The sequence below is a fragment of the Electrona antarctica genome (genome assembly GCF_951216825.1).
Source record: "Electrona antarctica genome assembly, chromosome: 16".
NCBI lineage: Eukaryota > Metazoa > Chordata > Actinopteri > Myctophiformes > Myctophidae > Electrona > Electrona antarctica.
The window spans coordinates 41,902,946-41,925,891 of NC_136797.1; the positions used below are offsets into that span (position 1 = coordinate 41,902,946).

The 22,946-nt window shown below is 41.7% G+C and overlaps 1 protein-coding gene across 1 annotated transcript in view; it reads right to left on the reverse strand.

Moving 5' to 3' along the window:
- znf462 (zinc finger protein 462) overlaps nucleotides 1-22,946 on the reverse strand; it is a 77,800-nt gene that overhangs the window by 39,493 nt on the left and 15,361 nt on the right. Inside the window, exon 2 of the mRNA XM_079523596.1 lies at nucleotides 407-684. Coding sequence (XP_079379722.1) covers nucleotides 407-641 — 235 coding nt within the window. The 5' untranslated portion in view covers nucleotides 642-684. The remainder of the gene's footprint in view (nucleotides 1-406; nucleotides 685-22,946) is intronic.

Here is a 22,946-nt window from a genome sequence, read left to right on the forward strand (position 1 = left end):
CAAAAGAACCTTAAACTTTTACTAGTTGAATGATGATATATAAAAAAAAAACACAGAGAATGGGCCGAGTATAATAATATCCGATGTCCAAAAAGTCACGCATCTGCGTCGCGTCGTGAGCTTATAGGCCATTATATAGATATGTTCTAGTTATAGTTTATATGTATAGTGTAATTATATAGATATGTTCTAGTCACGTTCTTAGCTTACGCATGTTTCGCGATAAATGTATTTTACATATGTAATGTATTCCCATGCTTTTTGTTCTTGCTTAATGTAAATCGCTCTGGATTAAGAGCGTCTGCTAAATGCCTAAATTGTAATTGTAAATTGTAGGCCGGCTGTTCTCGCCACGAAGACACCGTCGCGCAACTAAGCATGAATATTGGGCTTAAACAACACTTACTGGGTCCCGCGTTAGGAGGTGGCGAACAATCCATGTCCTCTTTGTTGTCAGAATCCTCTTGGTCTTCTTCCTCCTCCTCCTCTTGGTCCTCCTCCTCCTCATCATCCCTCACGGACTCGGACTCGTCTGCGTCGGCCGGCTGCAGGAAGGCAGTGTGCACCTCCTGGATGTGGCTCTTCAGGTCGTCATAGGACTCGGCACGGAAGTCACAGCCGTCACACTGCAACACCTCCATCCTGGAGGAGTGGAACCACCACGCCCTGGAAGATCAGGGACACCTGGGAAAGGACAAAGAGGACAATATGAGTTCAAGTTGACGTTTGTTGGCCCAGGCGGTGGCGTAACCGTCTGGGCACCCGACTGGTAATCCAGTCGCAGTGTGCCGCGGGTTCGACTCCCGAGCCCGACACGGCCTTTACTGCATGTCTTCCCCCATCTCTCTCCCGTTTCCTGTCAGCCTGTCCCTTCAAAAAACCAATAAAAAGGCGTAAGCCGCAAAAAAAATATCTTAAAAAAAAAAAAAAAGTTGACGTTTGTTGTTTGCAACTTGCTGGGGGTGAGGGTTTCAGAAAGGAGAGAGATACACGGTGACTAGCATAATCAGAATGTCCCATTTCAAGTTTTCAAATGTATAAAAAAAATCTTTTGAAAATAGCAGATCTACAAGTTCACATGAGTCACAATTGTGAGCTTGTAGATCTGCTATTTTCAAATGGCCAAAATGAAGTGGTTAATGTATGTTTTGAAATAATAATCAAAATCTACAAAGTAACTAAACTAAAGTTTTCAAATGATTGTAGAAGTACAAGCATCGGACAGTCCCATGTGGAAGTCACTCACACTTACATTTTTATCCATCTTTAAAAAATCAGGTGACTAATACCATTCACATTTACATTCTCGCTGATGTGCTCAAGGTAAATGAAACCACGCCAAATGGTCTGAAACAATCTAACACTACTTGAGACCATATTTCATCATAATAATGAAAAAATGTATACACTCGTAGCTGCCAATGCCAAACATTATATTGTGGACACAGAGATGAGACCAACGTTTCGGACAGACAAAACTTCTTCAGGGTGCAAGAACAATGGTATGGGTGACATTAAACACCCGGAGTGACACTCAATCAGCCCTTTGCTGATGGAAAACTACTGGGTTGAGATGGAGCAGTGGTGAACACTCAGAACATGCAAAAATAATCATAATGTCACCGGCCAATATGTGACCAGGTCTAGCAAAATGGTCCTCATCTCGCCTATAATGAAAAGACAGAAAATCTAAAATAAACTAGATTTTTTTTGATTTTCGTTTTTTTTTTCATATTAACACAGCTTGAATGTTGAAGGAGGTTTTCATTCCAACAGATTATTGATTTGGGCAAATTAAATGTATACATTTATAAGTCAAAGTAGGCTAGCCAGCTCTAGGTGTTGAAATGTTGTGAACATTCAAAGGGGATTTTCTCAGCTTTGGGTAAAACGGCACAATCGTTTTAAAATGGTCATATCTCCTTCAAATATTTTCCAATTTCATTGAATGATACATCATATAAAAGCTTACATTCTGTACTTTAATAATCTGTAAAAAACTGAAAAATTACTCTGGTCGAGATGAGGGCCTATTTGCCAGACCCGGTCACATATTATAATGTATGAAAAAGAACAGAACCACAAAAGAAAAAAACTCACACCAATAGGTCACATGTAATAATAAGTCCTTCATCTAGCCGTTACAGCCTCTACCTTAGTTCATGTTAAATGTCATTTAAAGTCAGCTGTCTAAAAAGTTCAAATTTGTTTCCCAGACTTGGTGCGTAGACAAGCATTTTCCAACCCTGTATGCTCTTTCTGGGGCAAATACAACCCTGGTTGTTTCTTTTGTCTGTCAGCTGTTATAGCCTCGCTTACCAGCCTTTAACAGTTTCAGCTGAAGAAAGGATGAGCGCAGTTGTTATTACAAATCAAACATTAATGTGCATACACGGTTTCCAAGCTTAGTTTATGCTTGGAGATATATAGATAGGCCTACAGTATACAGTATAATATATTTGAGATTATGCAAAAGTTAATGAGGAACATTGTTTGTATATCAAGTTCTTGCAATGTATCAAGCTTTATTAGCTGGTGAGAGTGATTTTTTGTTTTTTTCATGTAATTCTCTAGTGTGAAAAAAAAATCACACCCGTGTGAACTGAGTGGTGTAAGGCCTGTCTGACGTAATGAAATCATGTCTGACGTAATGAAATCACACCCGGGTGAACAGGGTGAACATAGCAACCATGCTCATTTTTTCTGCACTAACAAAGCCAGGTGTAGGAAATCATACCCGGGTGAACAGGGTGAACATAGCAACCATGCTCATTTTTTCTGCACTAACAAAGCCAGTTGTAGGAGTGGTTTACACCACTCAAAAACAGCTGAAAGATGTAACTATGGTAACACTTGTACACAAGACAAGGTAGGCCTAGCTGTACTGTGAAAAGAAATTATCATCAAATGCTTAATCTTTAGTCTCTCTAAGATGACAGCCTGACAGGTTAGAAGTTCATTTTAATTCATTGGGTGACCATATTTTCAAAAGCCCAGACCAGTACCCTTAATCAAAATTCAAAAATAGCTCAAATATAGACCATTTATTTGACTATTATTTTAGCACTTAGCACACCTAGTAGTCACTGCACCTTCCAACAGAACAGAACATTAAACGTCTACTACTGCATGTAAGCACTCAAAACCACAGTCAAAAGACTGTGGTGAAAACCGGGACAATTAGCGCTGGAATCCAGGACATTTGAGAGTTTAGGCCATATTTGCCGGGACTCTGGACACCCAGCTTGAAACCGTGACAATCCTGGCCAAACCCTCGGTATCTGTTCACTATAGTTTAACATCAGGTCTTTCATCCGCCGGGTCCTCACAGGGACACGCAGCTTGTTGTTGGTGGACCTCAAGGATTCGGTTCTCATGGTGGGGCGCAGTGGCGTGCACAGACATTTAGAGGGGCAGGTGCTCAAGTTAAAAAGGGCACCTTGTGCAGCGCGTGGAACCGGCCGGTTGCCTTAACCCATTTTGGGCGGGAACCCCTTTTGGTGTTAGCATTATGTTATGCTTTAGCTATTGAAAAATAGCAGATCTACAAGCTCATAGCGCGCCACCGAGTGGCGCGCTACGAGCTTGTAGGTCTGCTATTTAAAAAAAAAAAAAAAGTTTTTTTGTTTTTTTTTCAAAAGGGCACATTGCCAAAAGGGCAGGGGGTGCTCTAGCACCCCCTAGTGTCTATCTGTGCACGCCACTGGTGGGGCGGCAGAAGGTTTTGTCACCAGCATCATCCAGGGACAGAAACAAAGGGAGCTTGAGCCACACCGACTCGTTACCTTGACAACAAAAGGTAAGAGTCTTTGAAGTCGGGCTGTGGGGAAGCAGCGATAGCCGAGAGGTCTTCCACAGACGTCCGTAGTGTGATGATGAATAAGCGACACTGGAATTATTCCGCTCTGGAGCTGAGGAGGCCTAGAAAAAGATCTGCTGCTTATAGGCAACAAAAGAGTTCCTTCTCCGATTGTACAATAATCTTGGGCTTATGTGACAGGCAGGCCAGCAGACACTGAACGTAGTTGAAGAAGGAGCCATGTTTAGCCATAAAACTAGCTGAAAATGGCCAGTGAGAGCTTAGATATGTGATAATAATAGTAATAGTAAGTAATAATGTAAGTAATAATGGAACAGTCAATTCAGGAAGAGTAGACAGTGTCCTTGGGGAGTGGCCACACTTTTTCGGATGTTTGAAAACATCCCACCAAAAGTCAAAGGATTGTCCTAGTTTTAAGAGGTCCAATCTTGGTTTGTACTGTGTCTAGGACCTAAAGGTACTCTAGCTAGTCTCCCCATCAAACAGATCACAAAGTGTAATCTTTTCTATTAAAAGTATTATCTCAGGAGAAATTAACTTCCTAAAGAAAACGTTCCTGTGTGGTCTGGCAGAGAGTCCATTTAGTTCGATACTTGGTGCTGGATGTTCATTCCAAAGGTTTGTAAGAGAGGAAGAGACAGGAAGAGGCAAACAGGGTTTTAGGAGTGGAGAGAGGTGCTGTGTTGTGGCGTGGTGTCACTTGGCTTCCTCTCCATCCTGTTTTCCACAAAGTTCTCCTCTGAAGTATATCCTGTCAATTACGTAAAACTTGTTTTCGATGAAGCACTGTTGAAAAGCCCTTCATCCTCGTCAGTAGAACAGACATGATGAAACTGTGTGTTTCATGTCTGAAATGTGAATGAAACACTTCTGTTTCATTTCAGACATGTGTGATCTGGTTGAATATGAAACCGTTTGTTCTCCTCAGTCACCTCAGACGGAGGCATGGTGGCAATACTTCAGGGAAATACCAGTGGTGTGTTCTATATTTGGATGAGTTGCACTTCTAGTTACCAGGCCAACCATGGGAGTAAACCCTGAAGAACTTAGTTTAGATGTTGACAAGAGTGGAAGCCAAGAGAAGCAAATCTGCTTTGCTTGCTGAGGGAGATTTGGCACTCGGTAATCTAACGTGATTTCATGCAGCTGAAGCTAAAGTTAAGGATTGTGTTGAGCAGAGGTTCCCAAACGGCAGGGGGCAAGAAGGCACACTGGTGTGCCGTGTGATTCATGAAAGCCACACATTATTATTGCAATATGATGTAATGCAACTAAAATAAATAGCAAGAATAGCAGATCTACAAGCTTGTATAATGCATTGCAATGCAGTGCTTTGTGAGCTTACAGATCGGCTATCTTTTGCTACGAATACAGGACAGGTGTATCTTGAGATTTTGATTCATTAGTGTGCCGCGAGCACATGCATTTATATTCTGTAGAGAATCACTGACTGACTTCAACGCGCAATGAAATATCAAATATCAAATCTTTGTATTTTGCTAGCCCTGTGGGATATAACATATTACCTGTTATAATGTAACAATAAAGGACTGTGGATCAGGAAGGTGAATTAACCATTAGCCTATTTGGTGCGTGGGATTATAAGCAGAGAAAAATCTAAAACTTTTTACACATTTCTACAAATTTCTAGAAGTTCTAAACTAGAAAAAAAACAGCAGAAAGTGCATAGGGCTTAAGTGGTGGGATAAAATACCGAAGCAGTGTTTTCTAATCTTTCTATTTTGCTAGTCCTGTAGGACAGATAACCTGTTGAGAAAATATGTAAAATAGCAATGGACTGTGTGTGGATCATGAAGATTATTCAAAAGGACTTAATTCCATATTTCTTTTAGCCACAAAGTCCTGATTTTATCATAATATGATAAAAAAACATATTATGGTTCACTGGAAAAATTGAGGATGGGATAAATACAAAATCCTCATTACAAATACTGTCACGTTCTGTGAGGAAATACAAAGGGAATAAATGGACTGGGTGTGTGATCTGGTTGGAATAAATAAGCTACATAGATTTGGAAGATACTTTACAGTAATCACGGATCATAAGCTCTTGATCTCAACGTAATGCCATAAAAAGCCACTGACACATCCGTCTCGACACTAAACACCTGTACGACCAGGGGGGTGTGTGTGGTTGTTCTGGTGTACACAGGCTGACCTAAAGTCTACAAGCAGCAGCAGCTAGCATAGTCTTCCTTTAGCCAGCTAGCTCAGTCCTTAATGCACCCAACTAGAAATGCTGTCCCAATAGTGGCAGTGGCACTAGAGGAAAGGTCATGTATGTCACCCTCAGCAGGGGCCTGTCGTCTGGGGCAGCATGAGGAAGGTGCACGGCGAATTCCTTGACAATCCAGATAGGTTTGGATAGGCTTGGTAGGGCTGTCAGGATTGTTTGTCACACAAATAATTGTGTTTTTGGCATTGGATATGACAAATAACTGAAATATACCAAGAAATTACTGCCATTCTTATACATTTTAAGAGGTGGACGGACGGACGGACGGACGGACGGACGGACGGACGGACGGACGGACGGACGGACGGACGGACGGACGGACGGACGGACGGACGGACGGACGGACGGACGGACGGACGGACGGACGGACGGACAGACAGACAGACAGACAGACAGACAGACAGACAGACAGACAGACAGACAGACAGACAGACAGACAGACAGACAGACAGACAGACAGACAGACAGACAGACAGACAGACAGACATTGCCATTCTTCCCTACTGCCAAGTAACGGCACTGTAAGATTACGGTACTGGATGGCCCGGGCGGCTAGTGTAGCCGTCTGGGCACCTAGGCTGCTAAACCAGCCTGATCAGGCGTGTCAACCCCCGCCCATCTCTCTCCCCATTTTCTGTCACCATACTGTACGCTATCCAATAAAAGGCAGAAAAAGCACCAAAAATATCTTTTAAAAAAAGAAGGAAAAAAAGGATTACGATACTGTTCACCACCGCCGGTCGGCCTTAGATTACAATACTTGTTCTAATGCAGTCCTAGGTAGCTTCCCTTGAGGATGTATTGATGCTGCTGCAGTGAGACAGCTCGATCAAGTGCTGATGCTGATTTTAATGATACAAGCTGTGTCCTCTACATAAAGAAGAGCCTCAGTTATAGTGCATTCCATGAATACCTCAGGTAACCTCACCAAACGTTTAATAATAGTCCACAAAGGGGGTTCAGCCATACCAAGGCTACTGTACAGTACACTGTACAAGGATGTAGACGCAAAAGACAATTGATCGGACGCCTGGCCGCACAGGAAGTCCATCCATACACAGAATCTGTGCATATGAAGTCCTCTAGATATTAAATATCTCGAGGACTTCATATGGATAAGGTCCATTCATTCTCAGGAAATATATTTCTCTCATACTAGCTGATTTACATTCCAAACAGATACAGAATGAATCTGTCTACTGAAACACTTGAGCCCTATATACGTTTCATACGATCAAAGGCGAAAATAGCCAATTTACAAGCTCACAACCATTTACAAGCTAGTGAAAATTTAAACTGTTTGCGGATTACCACAGATGGGTGAGTGATAACGTAATGCCGTGTTAACTACCCATGCTGGCTTTGTTGTTTGCTAGACCTTTGAGTAAAAATATTAATCAAATATGACATAAACATCTTTGCACCATTCATCAAATGCACAGGCTGAAGAAACACGTGCAATGTTTAAGGTAGAAACACGTGCAATGTTTAAGCTATAATGATGCATGGGAGAAAGGTTCCTAAATAAATTATTAACATGACACTGCACCAACAGAGACTTGTATATAGCACAAAAAAAAACTTCCAATCTTGAGGTGGTATTTGTCAGATCTTAATGTTAATAATAATATAATACAAAAATAGAAAGGAAATAACATACATGAAAAATGATTCATGACACAAAGTGCAAGGCTGAAGGTTTTGCACCTGCAGACAGTAGAGGAAAGTAACCACGTACATTTACTCAAGTATTGTCCTTGAGGTATTATTATTTATTATTATTATTAAAAAGAGTATTTCCATTTTCCTATACATTATGCTCCACTACATCTCAGAGGCAAATATTGTATATTTTACTCCACTACAATTAACTTGAAAATGTATACTTTGCAGACGTATTATTATTACAAAATATATAAGCAATTACTAATTAAGCCCCATTTGATACTTCAGGCTATTCGGCAATTAATAGCAAGCTCTACAACTCAAAACAAGTCATAGTGCAACATGTTGAGAGCTTGTAGAGCTTGCTAATTAAGTGTGAAATGGGACATTCTGCATAATTATCTGCAGGGGCGTCATTTGGGTGTTATAATTTAGGTAAGCATTTTATTGTATGCAACCATTCATTTATTAACCACTTTCACCGTGGCAACCCTATTTTGGGAATGTCATTCTAGGCGAACATTTTCAAACATTTGCTGCTTTTGCATCTCTAGAAAATAGTGATCTAGTAGTTGATCTATAAGCTCGACACGTTGAGAGCTTGTAGATCCACTATTTTTGCCATCTTAGAAATGGGGCTATGGTAACTTTTTTTTTGCCACCCCCTATGTCTTTCTGAAATTACACCTCCATTTTTAATATAGGACCTTTACAATTCTACATTGTGTGGTAAAGCCAGTCTTACTTTAGGGTACTTCTTCTACCACTGTTATGAAAAACAGTTTCGCACTCTCAAACAGCACTGGAAAGGCCGAAGAGACCAACGGTAGTAGAACATGTTGTGGAGTCTAGCCCTATATCTTGCACTTGGGGGCAAGGGGTGGCGCAAGATAGGGCCCTAAGTGAACTCCACAACACACCTGATTATACCTGAGAACAGTCATGAAGTAACTCACTTGCACCAGAGGATGGAGCTATTTCTACAACTCCATCAAGCACAATGCTGTGTGTGTGTGTGTGTGTGTGTGTGTGTGTGTGTGTGTGTGTGTGTGTGTGTGTGTGTGTGTGTGTGTGTGTGTGCGTGTGTGCGTGCGCATGTGCGTGTGCGCGTATGTGTGTGTTCAAAGCTTAGAAATATTCCTGCCTTGTGCTAGTATGTCCTCGAGTTGAGATTGTTAGTTACTTGTTTGGACATCATGGAAAACGTACAGTAGCTTTACTCTAAAACATTTAGAGTCTCACCTCTGAACTTGACATAAGAGGAAAATGGCCACCATGGTTCATGCAGGGACCGAAGGGGATGATTATATTATTATTAATTTGTCCCATTTCATTACTTTGGGATAAGCAACAGATGGAGACAGAGGGTAGTAGGCCAGCAGACTACCAGACTATCAACAGTCTCAAATAAGACACAGGGATTAAGGATTTGTGTCTTTGAACTGTTGCTTGACCTCAACCACTGTAAAATAAATAAATAAAAAATACAATGTTACAAATGTGTGGGTCTTGTGTGGGCTAGTTCTGAACTCCTAGTTAAAGCTAATACTTAAAAAAAACAAAATAATATTAGGTCGATTTTGTTCTGCAGATGGTACTCATATTGTCAATATAACGCACTAGTGAGAGAGAAACAGTGAACGGTATCTCACTCTCATGAGAGCAGGTGTGCCAAGGGATTTTGTGACAACCACCACATTTTATAAATTATTACAATATACGTAAACCAAAAAATAAATAAAATGTTATATTATAATTGTTGATGTTGTAATTTATTGTATTATTTAGTACTATTTTTGCACAGATACAGATAGTGTCCCTTGAGATTTTGACTTGTCCTTTGGTGTGTCTATTGGGCACCAAATGTTATGAAATCCACTTTCTACTGTAAACCTGAGAGACAGGTGTTGTAACGCAAGAGAAAGAAACTATCAGAGCCTGCGTGGCAGGCAGCATGGCAGCCTTTTCCTCCAATAGGTTTTTCCTCGTGTCCACACAGTTGCTTTGTTTGCTGACCCAGCAGGGCACTTTTCATTTAAATATAACTCATTAGCATTCAAAATGGTCATGGCTTGATGTGCTCCTGCCAGTGCGAGCCAAACTAAATCACCATTTGATGAATTCTTTGGTCATCTGCTCATACTTTCAGGCAAACACTGTAATATTTCACATCTTATTGTTCACACATACCATATGTGGTGTTCCATTTATGATAGCTAACCAGAATATTATCAAATATAATCGTGTTGTTGCAATCAATGGTGCTTTCACTTTACTATACTGGATTGCACTATATTACAGTAGGCCTATATGGTATTTGTTTTACATACTATAGACATAATATATAACAAAAACTACAGAACCCCCCCCCCCCCCCCCCCCCCCCCACCCCTTAAAGGTTATCCCTTTGACTGGATTACAGATTATATTTGCATATTCTTTCCAGACAGTATTTTAATTTCAGAACATTATGCAGTAACAGTAATTTGTCAAAGCCAAAATTATTCATCAACATAACTTTTAAATAAAAAACTGAAAAGATTATGCTTGCAGAAGTATTCAACCCCTATGCATTGTTCTTGGTAATAACAGCTTGAAATTTGCAATCCATGACTTCAAACAATGTCCTACCCAGGATTCAAATCCAGGCCACTCTCCAGCATCAGAGACCACCTACTGCTAAGGCCAAGATGTAGTCTCTGCTTGGCCAGGTTGAATTATTTTTTGCAAGCTGCCGAGAAATGTTCAGTATTCCCCCCGCAGAACTTTCCACCCACCGACATTAATAGGAGGAGGACCGCATTCCACCAACTTGTACCCCTCTGGACCTGTGGTGGTACAATGGCATCTTGGAACACAACAACCTTCAGCACGAAACCAACCTATAGTACAACCACAACCCATATGCAGCAGCACTGTGCAAGCATTTCTCCCTCTTGTATGGAAAAACAACCTGCGACAGGAGAGAAACTTCATAGTGGTGCATCACAAACCCAGTGCTAGCCTAGGATAGAACCAATCCAATGACTTAGCGTCGCTGTTCTTGGGGCGAGCATTTGACGTAAATATCCAATCTACAAGCTCAAGTTTGCCTATTTTCGGCGAAGATATATTGTAGAGCAAAAACAGGAGGGGGCCTTAGTAGTTGAGTTCCTTGGGACTCCGCTGAACATAGCATAGGGTTTTAAGATGATAATTACCATTATCAGTTTCACCATGGAAATCATTCAAAACATCAATGCTATATTCAGTTTGTGTTGCCATCTTCATCACATATAAAAGCCAGGCCTTCACCCAACTAGCCAGACAGTTGAGTATTCCATGTGAGCAGGCCAAGCTGCCAGTGAGTCCCAGCAGGACCAGAGGGGCTCCATTGTTGCTCAGGGTCGGGTTACAGCCCCGCGAGGGGCCCCACCCTACTCTCTTGGCAGTTCATTGCTGGTGTGAACAAAGTTGCCTTCTAATGCCAGGTTCCTTGACATGGATATCAAGAGAATCCTCCAGGAGAAGGAGGGGAGAGGAATGTGCGAGGAATAGGGCAAAAAACGAAACCGCCTAGATGTAGCTCCATCTGCCTTTAGTGTCGGCTGTGTGTCTCTCCTCAGCCTGGCAGTCCTATATGCCACACCAAGTTAATGGGTGAGCTTGTGTAAATGCTTTCATGTGCTCAGCTGGGGCTCTCACAGGCAGCCTCTGAGCTGCTCAGATCCTCCTGCGAGCTGTGCTTCAAGGGCAGCCATTTTAGAAGCTGACTATGTACGCTTAGGTGTTCAGCCAGCACACAACATGGACTCACTAGATCTGATCCTCTTCCTCGCAAAGCAGGCAGGCAGCCGTGTCATTGGAGAGCTGCTGACAGAAATCTATCTGCCAGATGTAGCGTACTGTACCCACACAGCTCAGCAGAAAACACCTTGCACTCTTGCCAGGATTGACTTTGCCTATAGTCCTTTCATTTCTGGAGGACATTATCTCTCACTCACATCAAAAAAATTCCCAAAGCAATGCTGGTGCCCCGTTCCAAAAAAAGACAGGAGGGAGAGCAGATCAGAGCAAACACGTTGACCATACCAAAAGATATAAATACGTTTTATTTATTTATTTGCCAACTTAGCTCCAGAATAGGGTCTAATTTTATTTTATTTTTATGTAACAGCGCAGAAAACATCTGCAACCTTGAGCTCAGGAGCAGAGAAGGAGGGGGGGCGAGGGGGGACGAGGACACAGACGTAGAGGACAAGTCGAAGAGGACAGACGTAAGAGGAGCTGAAGAGACATAAAGGGAGCGAGAGAGGGAGAGAGGGGTGGGTGGATGAGAGCATGACAGCATGACCAAGCCACCTGGATGAAGTTCGCTGGTGAACAACACAACACAACACAACACAACACAACACAGGACAAAGCCATCAGACTGGGCTCCCCAGATTCCAAAGTCTAGTTGACATTTATTAATCACCAACCGGTCTCCCTGCATCGCCGAGCCCGTGCCAGGAGTCACACCCTCTACTCAAACTGGCCGACGGCAGCTGCTCGGCTCTGAAAGAGGGCCTTGAATAAGCCAGCATTTAAGCTGATTAGAAGCACAGAGGTTCTGTCCTTAACCGTTGGTTAGGGCCACCGTCTCAGGCCGTCGAGGAGAGTTAAGGCCGTTTGGATACCGTTACAATATATGGCCGGGATCATAGGTGCAGATAATTCATCTGGCAAACAAGACAGAACATGCATCTTGTCGACTCAATAATTAATGACCCACCAACTGAAAATGACAGCCAGCATTATGAAGGGAAAATACCATGATGGCGGTGATAGCAGAGAGCCCAGACCGACGGGCCGTGGACATTGATTTTTGTTTTGCAGAGATGAGATGACAACATCAGAGGAAAATCTATATTTGATTTCTCAGTTTTTAGCAAAGTTTTGGGGGAAAAAAGAAGGTTGAAAAAAAAAGAACGGCTAAGGAATTGCTTCAAAATTCAGAGCTCTTCAACCAAATGAGACTTCCAGATTAGAGCCCGAACGATGCCAGAATACTGGGTCTGATGTTGATCCCAATTTTGGAGAGTCCTAAATCCATTGCCGATGTTTTTAGATCAATATTTTGTCAAAAAGTGCAAAATCAATTCTAAATATCATCAAACGTGTTAATGACGAAGACATTTTGACGATGTCGTCAAAAGAGTCACACAATGGCTGATATATCTGCCAAACCGATATATCAGTCTGGCTCTATTCCAGATGTAGTGAACTTCTGGCAAGACCTAGCCTGGCTCCAGCCCTGAATCGCTAGCCACGCCCATTAACCCATTCAGGCCTGACGTCAAAAAAAAAGAAAACGTTGGCTCTGAAAGAATATATATTCAAAGATTTGTGCCGCATTTTTACGATTTTTCAAAAATAGCAGACCTACAAGTTCATAGCGCGCCACTCGGTGGCGCGCTATGAGCTTGTAGATCTGCTATTTTTCAATAGCTAAAGTATAACATAATGCTTAGTTAAAACACCAAAAGGGGTTCCCGCCCAAAATGGGTTTAAAGCTATAATATGACACACATGCGTCCTCAGGTCTAAATGGGTTAAGAAAATATGTTCTGGCGATTCAGGTCTGGAGTCTCTCCCGACGACGGTGTCAGCTACGTAAGGAAATCCGAACGTAGCCAAGTAGTAAGCTGATTGGCCATCAGCTCCGTCACTCAACAGCGTCAGACAACAAACATGGCTGCCCCCACTGCGGTAACTCACGACCGTATGATTAGTTTCTTTACAGACACGAGAGGTTTTATAAACATCATCATCCGACATATTTTACCGCTTTTGTTTACATACTAGTAGCGCTCGTTGGCTGTGTTTGTTTGGTTAGCAAACGGGTTAGCCATAGCCACATGATTGACAACAACGTCATCTGCTTTCCTACTATTCTGATTGGTTGGTATGAAGCTAATATACCAATCACCGAAGACTGCCGCTTTGACGACACCCATCCCATAAACTGCTGCCGTGGGGAGGGCTTTCAGTCTGAATAATGAAGTGAAACGAAATGAAAATTCAGACTGAGTGTCAGGCTAGGCAAGACCCCTAAGAATAAAGCCTCATTTATGCTCTTTCACGCCAAAAATAGCAGACCTACAAGATCACACACACGACACTGTTGTGCGACGAAGTGTAATGAATCTGGCTTAAGTTAAGATAGCAGGTTGCATCACAGCACTAGTGAGAACATTGGCCTCTTGCACAAGCAGAATACAACATGCTTTCTTCTGTCAGCAATAATGGAGACCTTGAAGTACTTGGTTTCAAAATGTAATATTTCCAAATAACCAAAATGGTAAATCTATTGTGGCATGGATGAGCAGAAACCTAGCTAGACCGTGTACCAAATGTACCAGCTGTACCAGCTGTAGAGCACCCCCCCCCCCTTCCCCCTCTTCAAAATAATAGATAGGTATGTTTCTCCCATCATTTTTTAATGAAAGTATAATCCTTGCCATGTATTCCAACGAGCTACAAATCCTTACAACTAAACGGTCGACTTACATGAAAAGTAATCAAAACGTATCAATTGTATGTATTTCTCGTACAGCCAAATAGTGGATTATATAGTAACTATTAACTAACACATTATTTTTAATGTTTTACAACTGTAATTAAAATACTATAGCACTGATCGTCCCGATCTGAGCATGCTCTACCGACAGTAGTTTAAGCAGGCACGTGCACAGACATCAAAGCCCCTGCCTTTTACCCGTCTGTAAAAGACTGACCTCTCCAGACCATGATTTTACTATGGTGAAAGAAATGCAAATGTCCCCCCATTCCTTTCCATACCATACCCGAAGGCAGCATTCAGGAGAATTGCCTTTTTCCGAACTCTCCTGAACTTGAACGCAGCATTTTACGCTGAAAGAATTTGTCCTCTGTGCAGAAATCCATGTTCTACGTAACGCCACATCTTCAGTAGCTAAAGAGTTCGAGTCGCACCCGAAAATAGCTCTCAACACTCTACAACGTGACGTGTGAGCTTTTAGATCAGCTATTTTTGCCATTTTGGGCCAAAAGTGCCCTTTTAGGGCATTTCAGCCCCTGCCTCTCCAACATTCTCTGCACGTCCTCGAGTTTAAGGAATCAAGGCCAGTTACAGACTCACAGCATGCAAACAGTCTTAAGACTCAGTCTGCAAGGCGCCCGCTGGCCTAGTGGTCCATGCGCATGCCACATATAGGCTTTGGCCTGACAGTGCCCCGTTCATGACGACCTTTGCTGCATGTCTCTCCCCTTCTCTCTTAGCCTGGCACACTTCTCTCTCTCCCTCTTTGCTGTCCATCTTCACTTGAAAGACGGAGAAATACCAAAGCAAGCCCAAAACTAACTTCAGATGAAACCAGGAAACAGTCTGTGAAGTAGTCAGAGGCTACAACCACCACCGCCATGCTATGTAGGCTGGCCTGAGCTGCAGATACCAACACCACCAACACATGCGGTGTGAGTGTCTGGAGGGTCAGCAGCACAACTAACTGACTCACTACTTTCCATGTCTGTGGGGAATCTTAACAAACCCTTTGGAATCCAGCTCAACCCACGAACCCACTTAGACCAGAGGTTTAACAAGTCACTGTGCCATATCAACATTAAGTTTAATTATGACACCACATCGAAATATTATATTTCCAGCTTATTTTGGTGGCCATAGGCTATACAAAAACAATGTTTATTTTGTAATATTTCCAGGATGTAATGTAATCATCACTCAATAGCAATAACCCACCAATCTCCCAGAGTCCCTGCACAGTCAGAGCTACAGTTTGAATTAATGGAGAATTATGTACAGGATGTAATTTGTATGTGAGTGGACTTAATTTGACTAAACTTACAGAACAAAAAAATCACCCTCCCGTGCCACTTTTGGCACCCAAACGTAAGGTTGCCTACCCCTGGCTTAGACAATTACATTGTTTGTCAACCTTTTTAATTTCATGGACACCACCCCCCCCCCCCCCCCCCCCCCCAGTTTGATGTACATTAGGCCACTGACCCCCCTTTGTTTAATCTCTGGGACCCCACTCTACATTGTAGAATTCTCAGTGTTCATTTGGAATACAGGTCCATTTGGTCCATCTGTACACTCTCGGAACTACAGACATGTAAGGTTCCATTTGGAGTGGACCCCCGGTGGTCCCCGGGCCCCATGTTGAGAACCAGTGGACTAGTACCTACAGTTAAGACAAGACAAAATGCTACTCTCTAAATACAATGTAAAACAAAGTGCAGAACCGTTGCTATGTTGCTAATATTTAATATAGATTCATATTTCAAATATTATATTTGTAGTTTTGAAGTTTCCCCGAGGTGACATGCAGACTAAATGACATCTCAGTTAAAGTCATACGTTAACCACTTACTGTATATGATATTTCATATTTCGTTGTACAACAGTCGTGAATGGAATTGTGAAAATAGCTGATCTAATGCTACACCCGCTTCAAATGTTATCAACCTGTAATCACCAGTAGGTTACTTATCTCTTGAACGCCAATCGAGTCAGCAGGCTCGCCTGGAGCCTACTGGCTGCGATTAGGAAACGCGGAAGTGAAATTACTGCCTCCGAAGCGATAACATTGTGAAAACTAGAAAAAGTGCCCTTCTGGGCACACGTCTCCACCAGGAGGATAGGACTGTGTGAGATGTTTGGCAAAATGTTTAGGAGTAATATAAACATGTTTGCCTTTGATGGCAATTGGATGATTTGAGGCATTTTGTTCCAAAAATGTGTTTTGCAAAAATCAACCTGTTGGTGGCGCTATAACAGGCCAATGTGAAAAGGGTGGGATATATTCCTCAGCCTAGTAAGAAAATGTGTGAAAGATTTCACGTAAATTGCATGCTGTGTTCATGATTTGAGGCTTTTGTTCAAAACGGGGCAATCTTGCAAACTGTGAAAGCCAATTATAGCCAATTAGGATGGAATATGAAATATCGGACAGATCCGACTTGAGCACATGACCATAGAGATACTGTGTAACGATTTGTGAGATTTTTGGACAGAATCTGGAGGAGTAATATCAAAAAATGTGTTTTACAAAAGTCGGCCTCCTGGTGGCGCTATAACAGGCCGTTCTGGAAAATGCGGGGCAGAGGTTCATCGTTGGCATCCAGGGAGTGTGTGTGCAAAGTTTGGCATCGACCAGGTTAACGGTGCCGGAGATTAGCTGGTAACGGACGGACGGAAGGACACACACACGGACGGACACACACACGGACGGACGGAGTGCAAAACATACTCTCTCCCCATGCCTTCGGCCTGGTGGAGACAATGACTTACGTAGCCGGTTAAGACTGATATGAGGTTAGGGGACTTACGTGGCCGGTTAAGAATGAGGCTTGGGTCTGAGGGTTAAAGTGGGACGTCTCCGTGTTTCCTAATCACAGCCAGTAGGTTCAGGAGAGCCTGCTGGAGTGATAAGTATTAAGTAACCTACTAGTGATTATCGGTTGATTTTCATTTGAATCCGCTAGATCTACAGGCTCACGTGTCACATCGCGACATTGCTACATTGTGTGCTTGTAGATAAGCTTTTTTTTATGTTGACATTTTTTAAAGCTTCCCTCCTATAAGGACATGCCCAAAATAGGGATTGATTATTAATTGATTATTTCCTTATTTTTCATAATCCATTAAATCGATTAGTTGGATCAAATGTTGCACCCCTACTCTGGTTGCAAGCCCTGTTTTCCATACAGGGTGATATAATTAGAAAGACATTCTGGCCATATTATTGATGGTGAACAGAGTCAACAGACTGACCTCAAGCTAGTCAGAGTAGTTTTATTTCTATTTATCGTTTTAACCCATTAAGACCGGGAAGGTATCTGTGTCACTTTGTGCAAATCTTTGAATAAACAGTATTCTTTTAAAGCGAACATTTTTAACTCAAATCTTTGCATCTGGAGGGGTCCCCGTGAACAAATATATTTTGAGATGGGGGTCCTTGACAGAATACATGTAAGGGGTCCTCGACGTGAACACGTTAACTGACTGACATAGAAACATAAGTTTTTCTGATAACTGTCAGGCTTCAGAAGACTTCTTTACTTCAGTCTACACAAAATCTCCCAAACATAGCCGATCTACAAGCTGATAGCTCACAGTGAACTTGTAGATCGGCTATTTTTGGCTAATGTTCCCTCGAGAATGTGGATGCTGGGATTCAAGTTCAAGTTTGTTTGCTAAAGCAGTACCTAAATGCAGCTTGGGGAAATCTACCTATGTACATGCACACAATAAGAGGCACGCACGCGCACACGCATGTATGCACACACACGCACACACACACAGCCACCGCAGTCTCTACTGAATAGAGAATTGTACTGTCACCATGTCATGGATTTGTAATAGCTTAAGCTTTACCTGGAGACTTCAACGTCTGAATATGTCACAAGACATAACTGCAGCCCACGGATCACGCACACATTTTCTGAAGCATGCTGTGGGGGAGTTATTTTAGGTTCACATTGAGAACGGCGGCGGCATGCAAAGTTATGCACACACCAACCGAAATACCTGTCTCTGGTTGGAATAGAATGCTTACAAGTCTCAATATACCATTATATCTGTAGTGGATAACAACACGTGTGATCTCCCTGCACAAAAAGCACACTTTTTTTTCAATTTGGACCTAAAAAGATGGGGGGTTGCAAGGCTCAGCAAAGCTCATGAATGTATAATTTAAAATATCAAAAGAATGATACCAGCACAATGTAGCACAAATCCAGCACTAAAGAATGACAACAATTCAATTGTATTCATGTTTTCATCATATGGGGTGCTAACTTAACTGAGGTCTCTAACGTTCATATATCCGACATGACTCCGATGGTAACACTAGGCCTGTCACAATTATTCCGTAATCGTTTAATCTCAATTATTTGAAATAATCTCAATTATTTTTACATAATCGTCAATCGTTTCCATGTGGAAAAATGTCCATACATTTTTAAACATTTTTTCAAAAATTCTACAAGCTTAAAATATTAAAAGAATATATAAAATGTGTCAGTGATTTCTTTAAAGTTATTTATCATATCTGCCCTGAGCAATTTGTGATTACGAAGCCTAAAATGCAAACAGAAATACAAATAACAAGTAACGTTCCAATATTTAATGCAAAAACATAATTAAGTCAATTAATCGTGTAGCCTAGGGCCTAGGCAACACTGCCAACACTGTCTGTCCCTGCCTCATCCCTTTTCCCAGGGGAAATACCATACAACAGGGGTCTCCGAGGACCATAAGGCACAGACCCCCCCCATTTGATATTTTTTATTTTATTTTAATCTCTGGGGAGGGACCCAATCTACAGTGTAGTAGTGGAACCAAATGGACTCGTAACTGTCAATTTAGTTAAATTATTTTGTACAGTCTCAAGACTTTACAGACATTCAAGTGTCTTATGCCACGTGTTTATGCCACTAGTATAAGTGGTTCTGAAAGGACTCCAGGGGGTCTCCAACAAAATGATTGATAGTTAGGAGGAACCAAGTGGACCCTTACAGATGTGTAACTCAAAGTGTACAATTAGAACTAATTTGGTTCCAATTGTAATAATGCTAATACAAATAATAATGGATTGCATTTTTACAGCGCTCATTTTTACAGCACTCAAATCGCTTTACAATGGTCCATTCATTCATACATTGGGAGGTGAAGCGGCGAACAGTCAACGTCAGCATCCTCACTTCCCACATTCACACACGCAACCACTGGGAGCAATTCAGGGTTCAGAGTCTTGCTCAAGGACACTTCGACACAAACTCTCGGGGAGCCCGGGATCGAACTGGGAACATTGCGGTTGCCATCAGGCTGTTCTACTGGCCACTCTACCCCTGCCACTGCCGCCCTCAATTGTACACTCTCAAGAGTTAAATTAACACTGTGATTTAACAGTATAGATTCCGTCCAAGAGATAAAAACTCCTATCAAAATGGGAGTCTAATGCATATCGAACTGGGGGTCCTTAAAATGAAAAAGACTCTGAATCATTGCTGTACTGCAGCTCATCCCTTCACCGAGACACACCGTATTGACGGATCAAACCAACACACTGCTGAGTCACTTGTTATGCTAACAAGCATGAATCTGTAGACTGTGTATTCTGTAAATATACAATGTGATAATAATATAAGATGGCACGGCCATCCATACAATAAACTACACTGACTCCCAGTCCCAGGTGCTGGACAGAAGAACAGGTGAAAACTGAGAAAAATCACCAGACTTTCCACACCGGAGGAAAGCATGGTCTGTGTTACTAAATCGCCTGTGTGATCCGGTCTAGGCGTGGTTTAGACCGGATGATTAAAAACTAAAAGAAATTACAAACCTCGGCATTGCTTTGTTTTGGTCATCCCACCCAACCACCAATAGAGTTATGGTCCCACCTGTTTGTTTTTAGTTTTGCCAGTCGCTACGAGTTGGAATAAAAGATGGATAATACCAAACAAACTATTCCAAGAAGTACTTGAAGAAACTTGTCTGATCCATACGCCACATCAAGGCTTCTATTGGGTAGGCCCTAAAAATATGATGCAGGGAAATATTTTTAGTAAATCTGATTCCGGTTTGGGGGGTTCCGGCCTGATGACCACAAACCAGACTGCAATAGAACGTAAATTATCATCTGCTTCCGACCGGATCATAAACCCGAAATGGTATGCCTCACAGGCTACAAAAAATAGAGTCCACACACACTGGTCTAGGAAGGAGCTGGAGACACTCAAATGTAAACATATATAATAATAACAACAACCTATATAATAATAGAATAAATATAATCCACAGGAACATGATCCAGTGTGCACAGGCAGACTCTATTTGACTATTGGTGAATATTCCATGCATTCAAACACCAGTGAATTAGTACGGCAAACATTTCGACCTCATTGGGTAAATACATTCTAATACAATGTTAATAATGTGCTGGAGCTCAGTGTAAATGTTGACACCTTTTTTTTTTGTATTCAAAGTTTTACACAAATCTTAAATCATCACGAATACCTATCGTAGTACAAAGGTATTCAAACGACTGAATATATTTTCAGACATTCTTCACGGCTAAGCTCCAGCTTCTATAAAAAGGTAATATAAAAGAATGTATCAAATGGTGGTGATGCATATCAAACTGGGAGTGCTTGAAATTAAAAAGGTTGAGAATGACTGCTATTAACAGACACGAGGGAGACAGACAATGACCTCATCTGTTACCTCTGTCCTCACACCTCCCTGTCGGTCAGTGGTGGAAAGTAACTAAGTACATGTACTCAAGTAGACAAGTACTGTACTTTGAGGTTTACAATTTTCCTATTTGTGACATCACTGGAGTATTTCCAACTTTCAACACTTTTACTCCACTACAATTATTTGAGAACTTCAGCTCTATATACATTTCGGCCATTTGAAAATAGCCGATCTACAAGCTCACAATGCGTGGCGATTGTGAGCTTCTAGATCTTCTATTTTCAAAAGATTTTTGTATAAATTGTATACATTTGAAAACTTGCGAAATGTGACATTCTGCATAATGAGTACTTCCTACTTTCGGTACTTTACTGTACGTACATTTTGATACCAACACTTTTGTACTTTTACTCAAGTAAATTTTGAATTCTGGACGTTTACTTTTTTACCAATACCTTGCAGTATTGATACTTTCAAAAAAAATTCTTTCCCCCACCACCTCCCTGTGGTCACATCAGAGAGCTTCCTTCACATGATGGCGACATTCGTTTGGAGAAGGTCTGAATGCGCCCAGAGATGAGACATCGATCCTCGCCTGGCTAATCAATGGACCTGGCCTATTCAGAGAGGACGTGACGAATCAATAGTGTTTCAGTAGGAGCTCCTTGTCATAACAGCCATCACACACGTCTACTGGACTGGAATGAAAACTAGACTTGAACAGCACAGACTGGTTGGAATGCGACGGAATGGAACAAAAACCAAGAATAGATCAACAAAAAGGGCTGAACAAACTGCAACAGAGCAGGATGGTAGCCGGTACACAAGAAAGACAGTGGTTCCCAACCGTTTCTTTTTTTTTTTTTTTTCGAGCCCCACCTTCTAACATCTGACAAAAGCTGAGCCCCCCCCCCACTTCACACATGCGCGCATTAAAGGTATATTCAGTGATTTAACTTAATTAAAAAAACAATATTTTTTTCTTATTTTTTGGATAATCCTCCCTACTATAAAGTGTGCTGACCATATAAGGAGTTCCTCCCTGTCCCCAGTGAGCCCCTGGGGTCAAAAAACCCTAGTTTCGGTTTGGACTTTGGGTGGCAAAGCCTTCATCCAATCAGGATGAGAGGGGCCTTCCTCCAATCATGATCGAGTGGGGCGGGCATTGGTGCACGTGCTGTTGGTCTGTTGTACTTCCCCCCACTGTAGAGCGTGTGCATGTGCACATCTTGTTACCGGGTGGACCGTTTTTTTTCTCCAAATCACCCAAATCACTGAATGCTCCTTTAATGCATGAACACACGTACCGACCCACTATATACTTTTTGTACAACGAAACAAGCAAAAAAAATACCAGCTCTACAAGCTCTGGCAGGCTCTGTGTGCAGCTTCCTCTTACTGTGTTGAGCTGGTATTTTGGCCTTATTTTTGATTATTTCTAACCATATAAATAATGGCATGGCCAAAATAGGGATGCCAGGTTCAAAGTGGATGAAAACAAGTTATTATTTTTGTGCAGCACGTTTAACATTTTGGACTCACTCCAAACAGACACTGGTGCACGGACTCTACACAATAAAAGCACGGATATGTTGAAGCCAGTGGTGGAAAGTAACTAAGTACATTTACTCAAGTGCTGTACTTAAGCAGCTGTACTTAAAGGGGCATTCCACTAATTTTCAACATTTTACTATGTCATTAATGTACCTTAGAGCTGTTGTGTGGAAATAATAAAAAAGTTCCCCCATTCTGTGTTTCCTAGAACTGGAGGTCTGAAATAAATCCTTAACATGGTGAAACACATCTTGATGATGTCATCAAGATGTGTTTCACCATGTTAATGATTTTTTACATAATTACACTACATATAATTGAAAACTTTATCTACTTTGTAGATTTTGATTATTATTACAAAACATACAGTAACCACTTCTGCCCTATATACAATTCGGCCATTTGAAAATAGCCTATCTACAAGC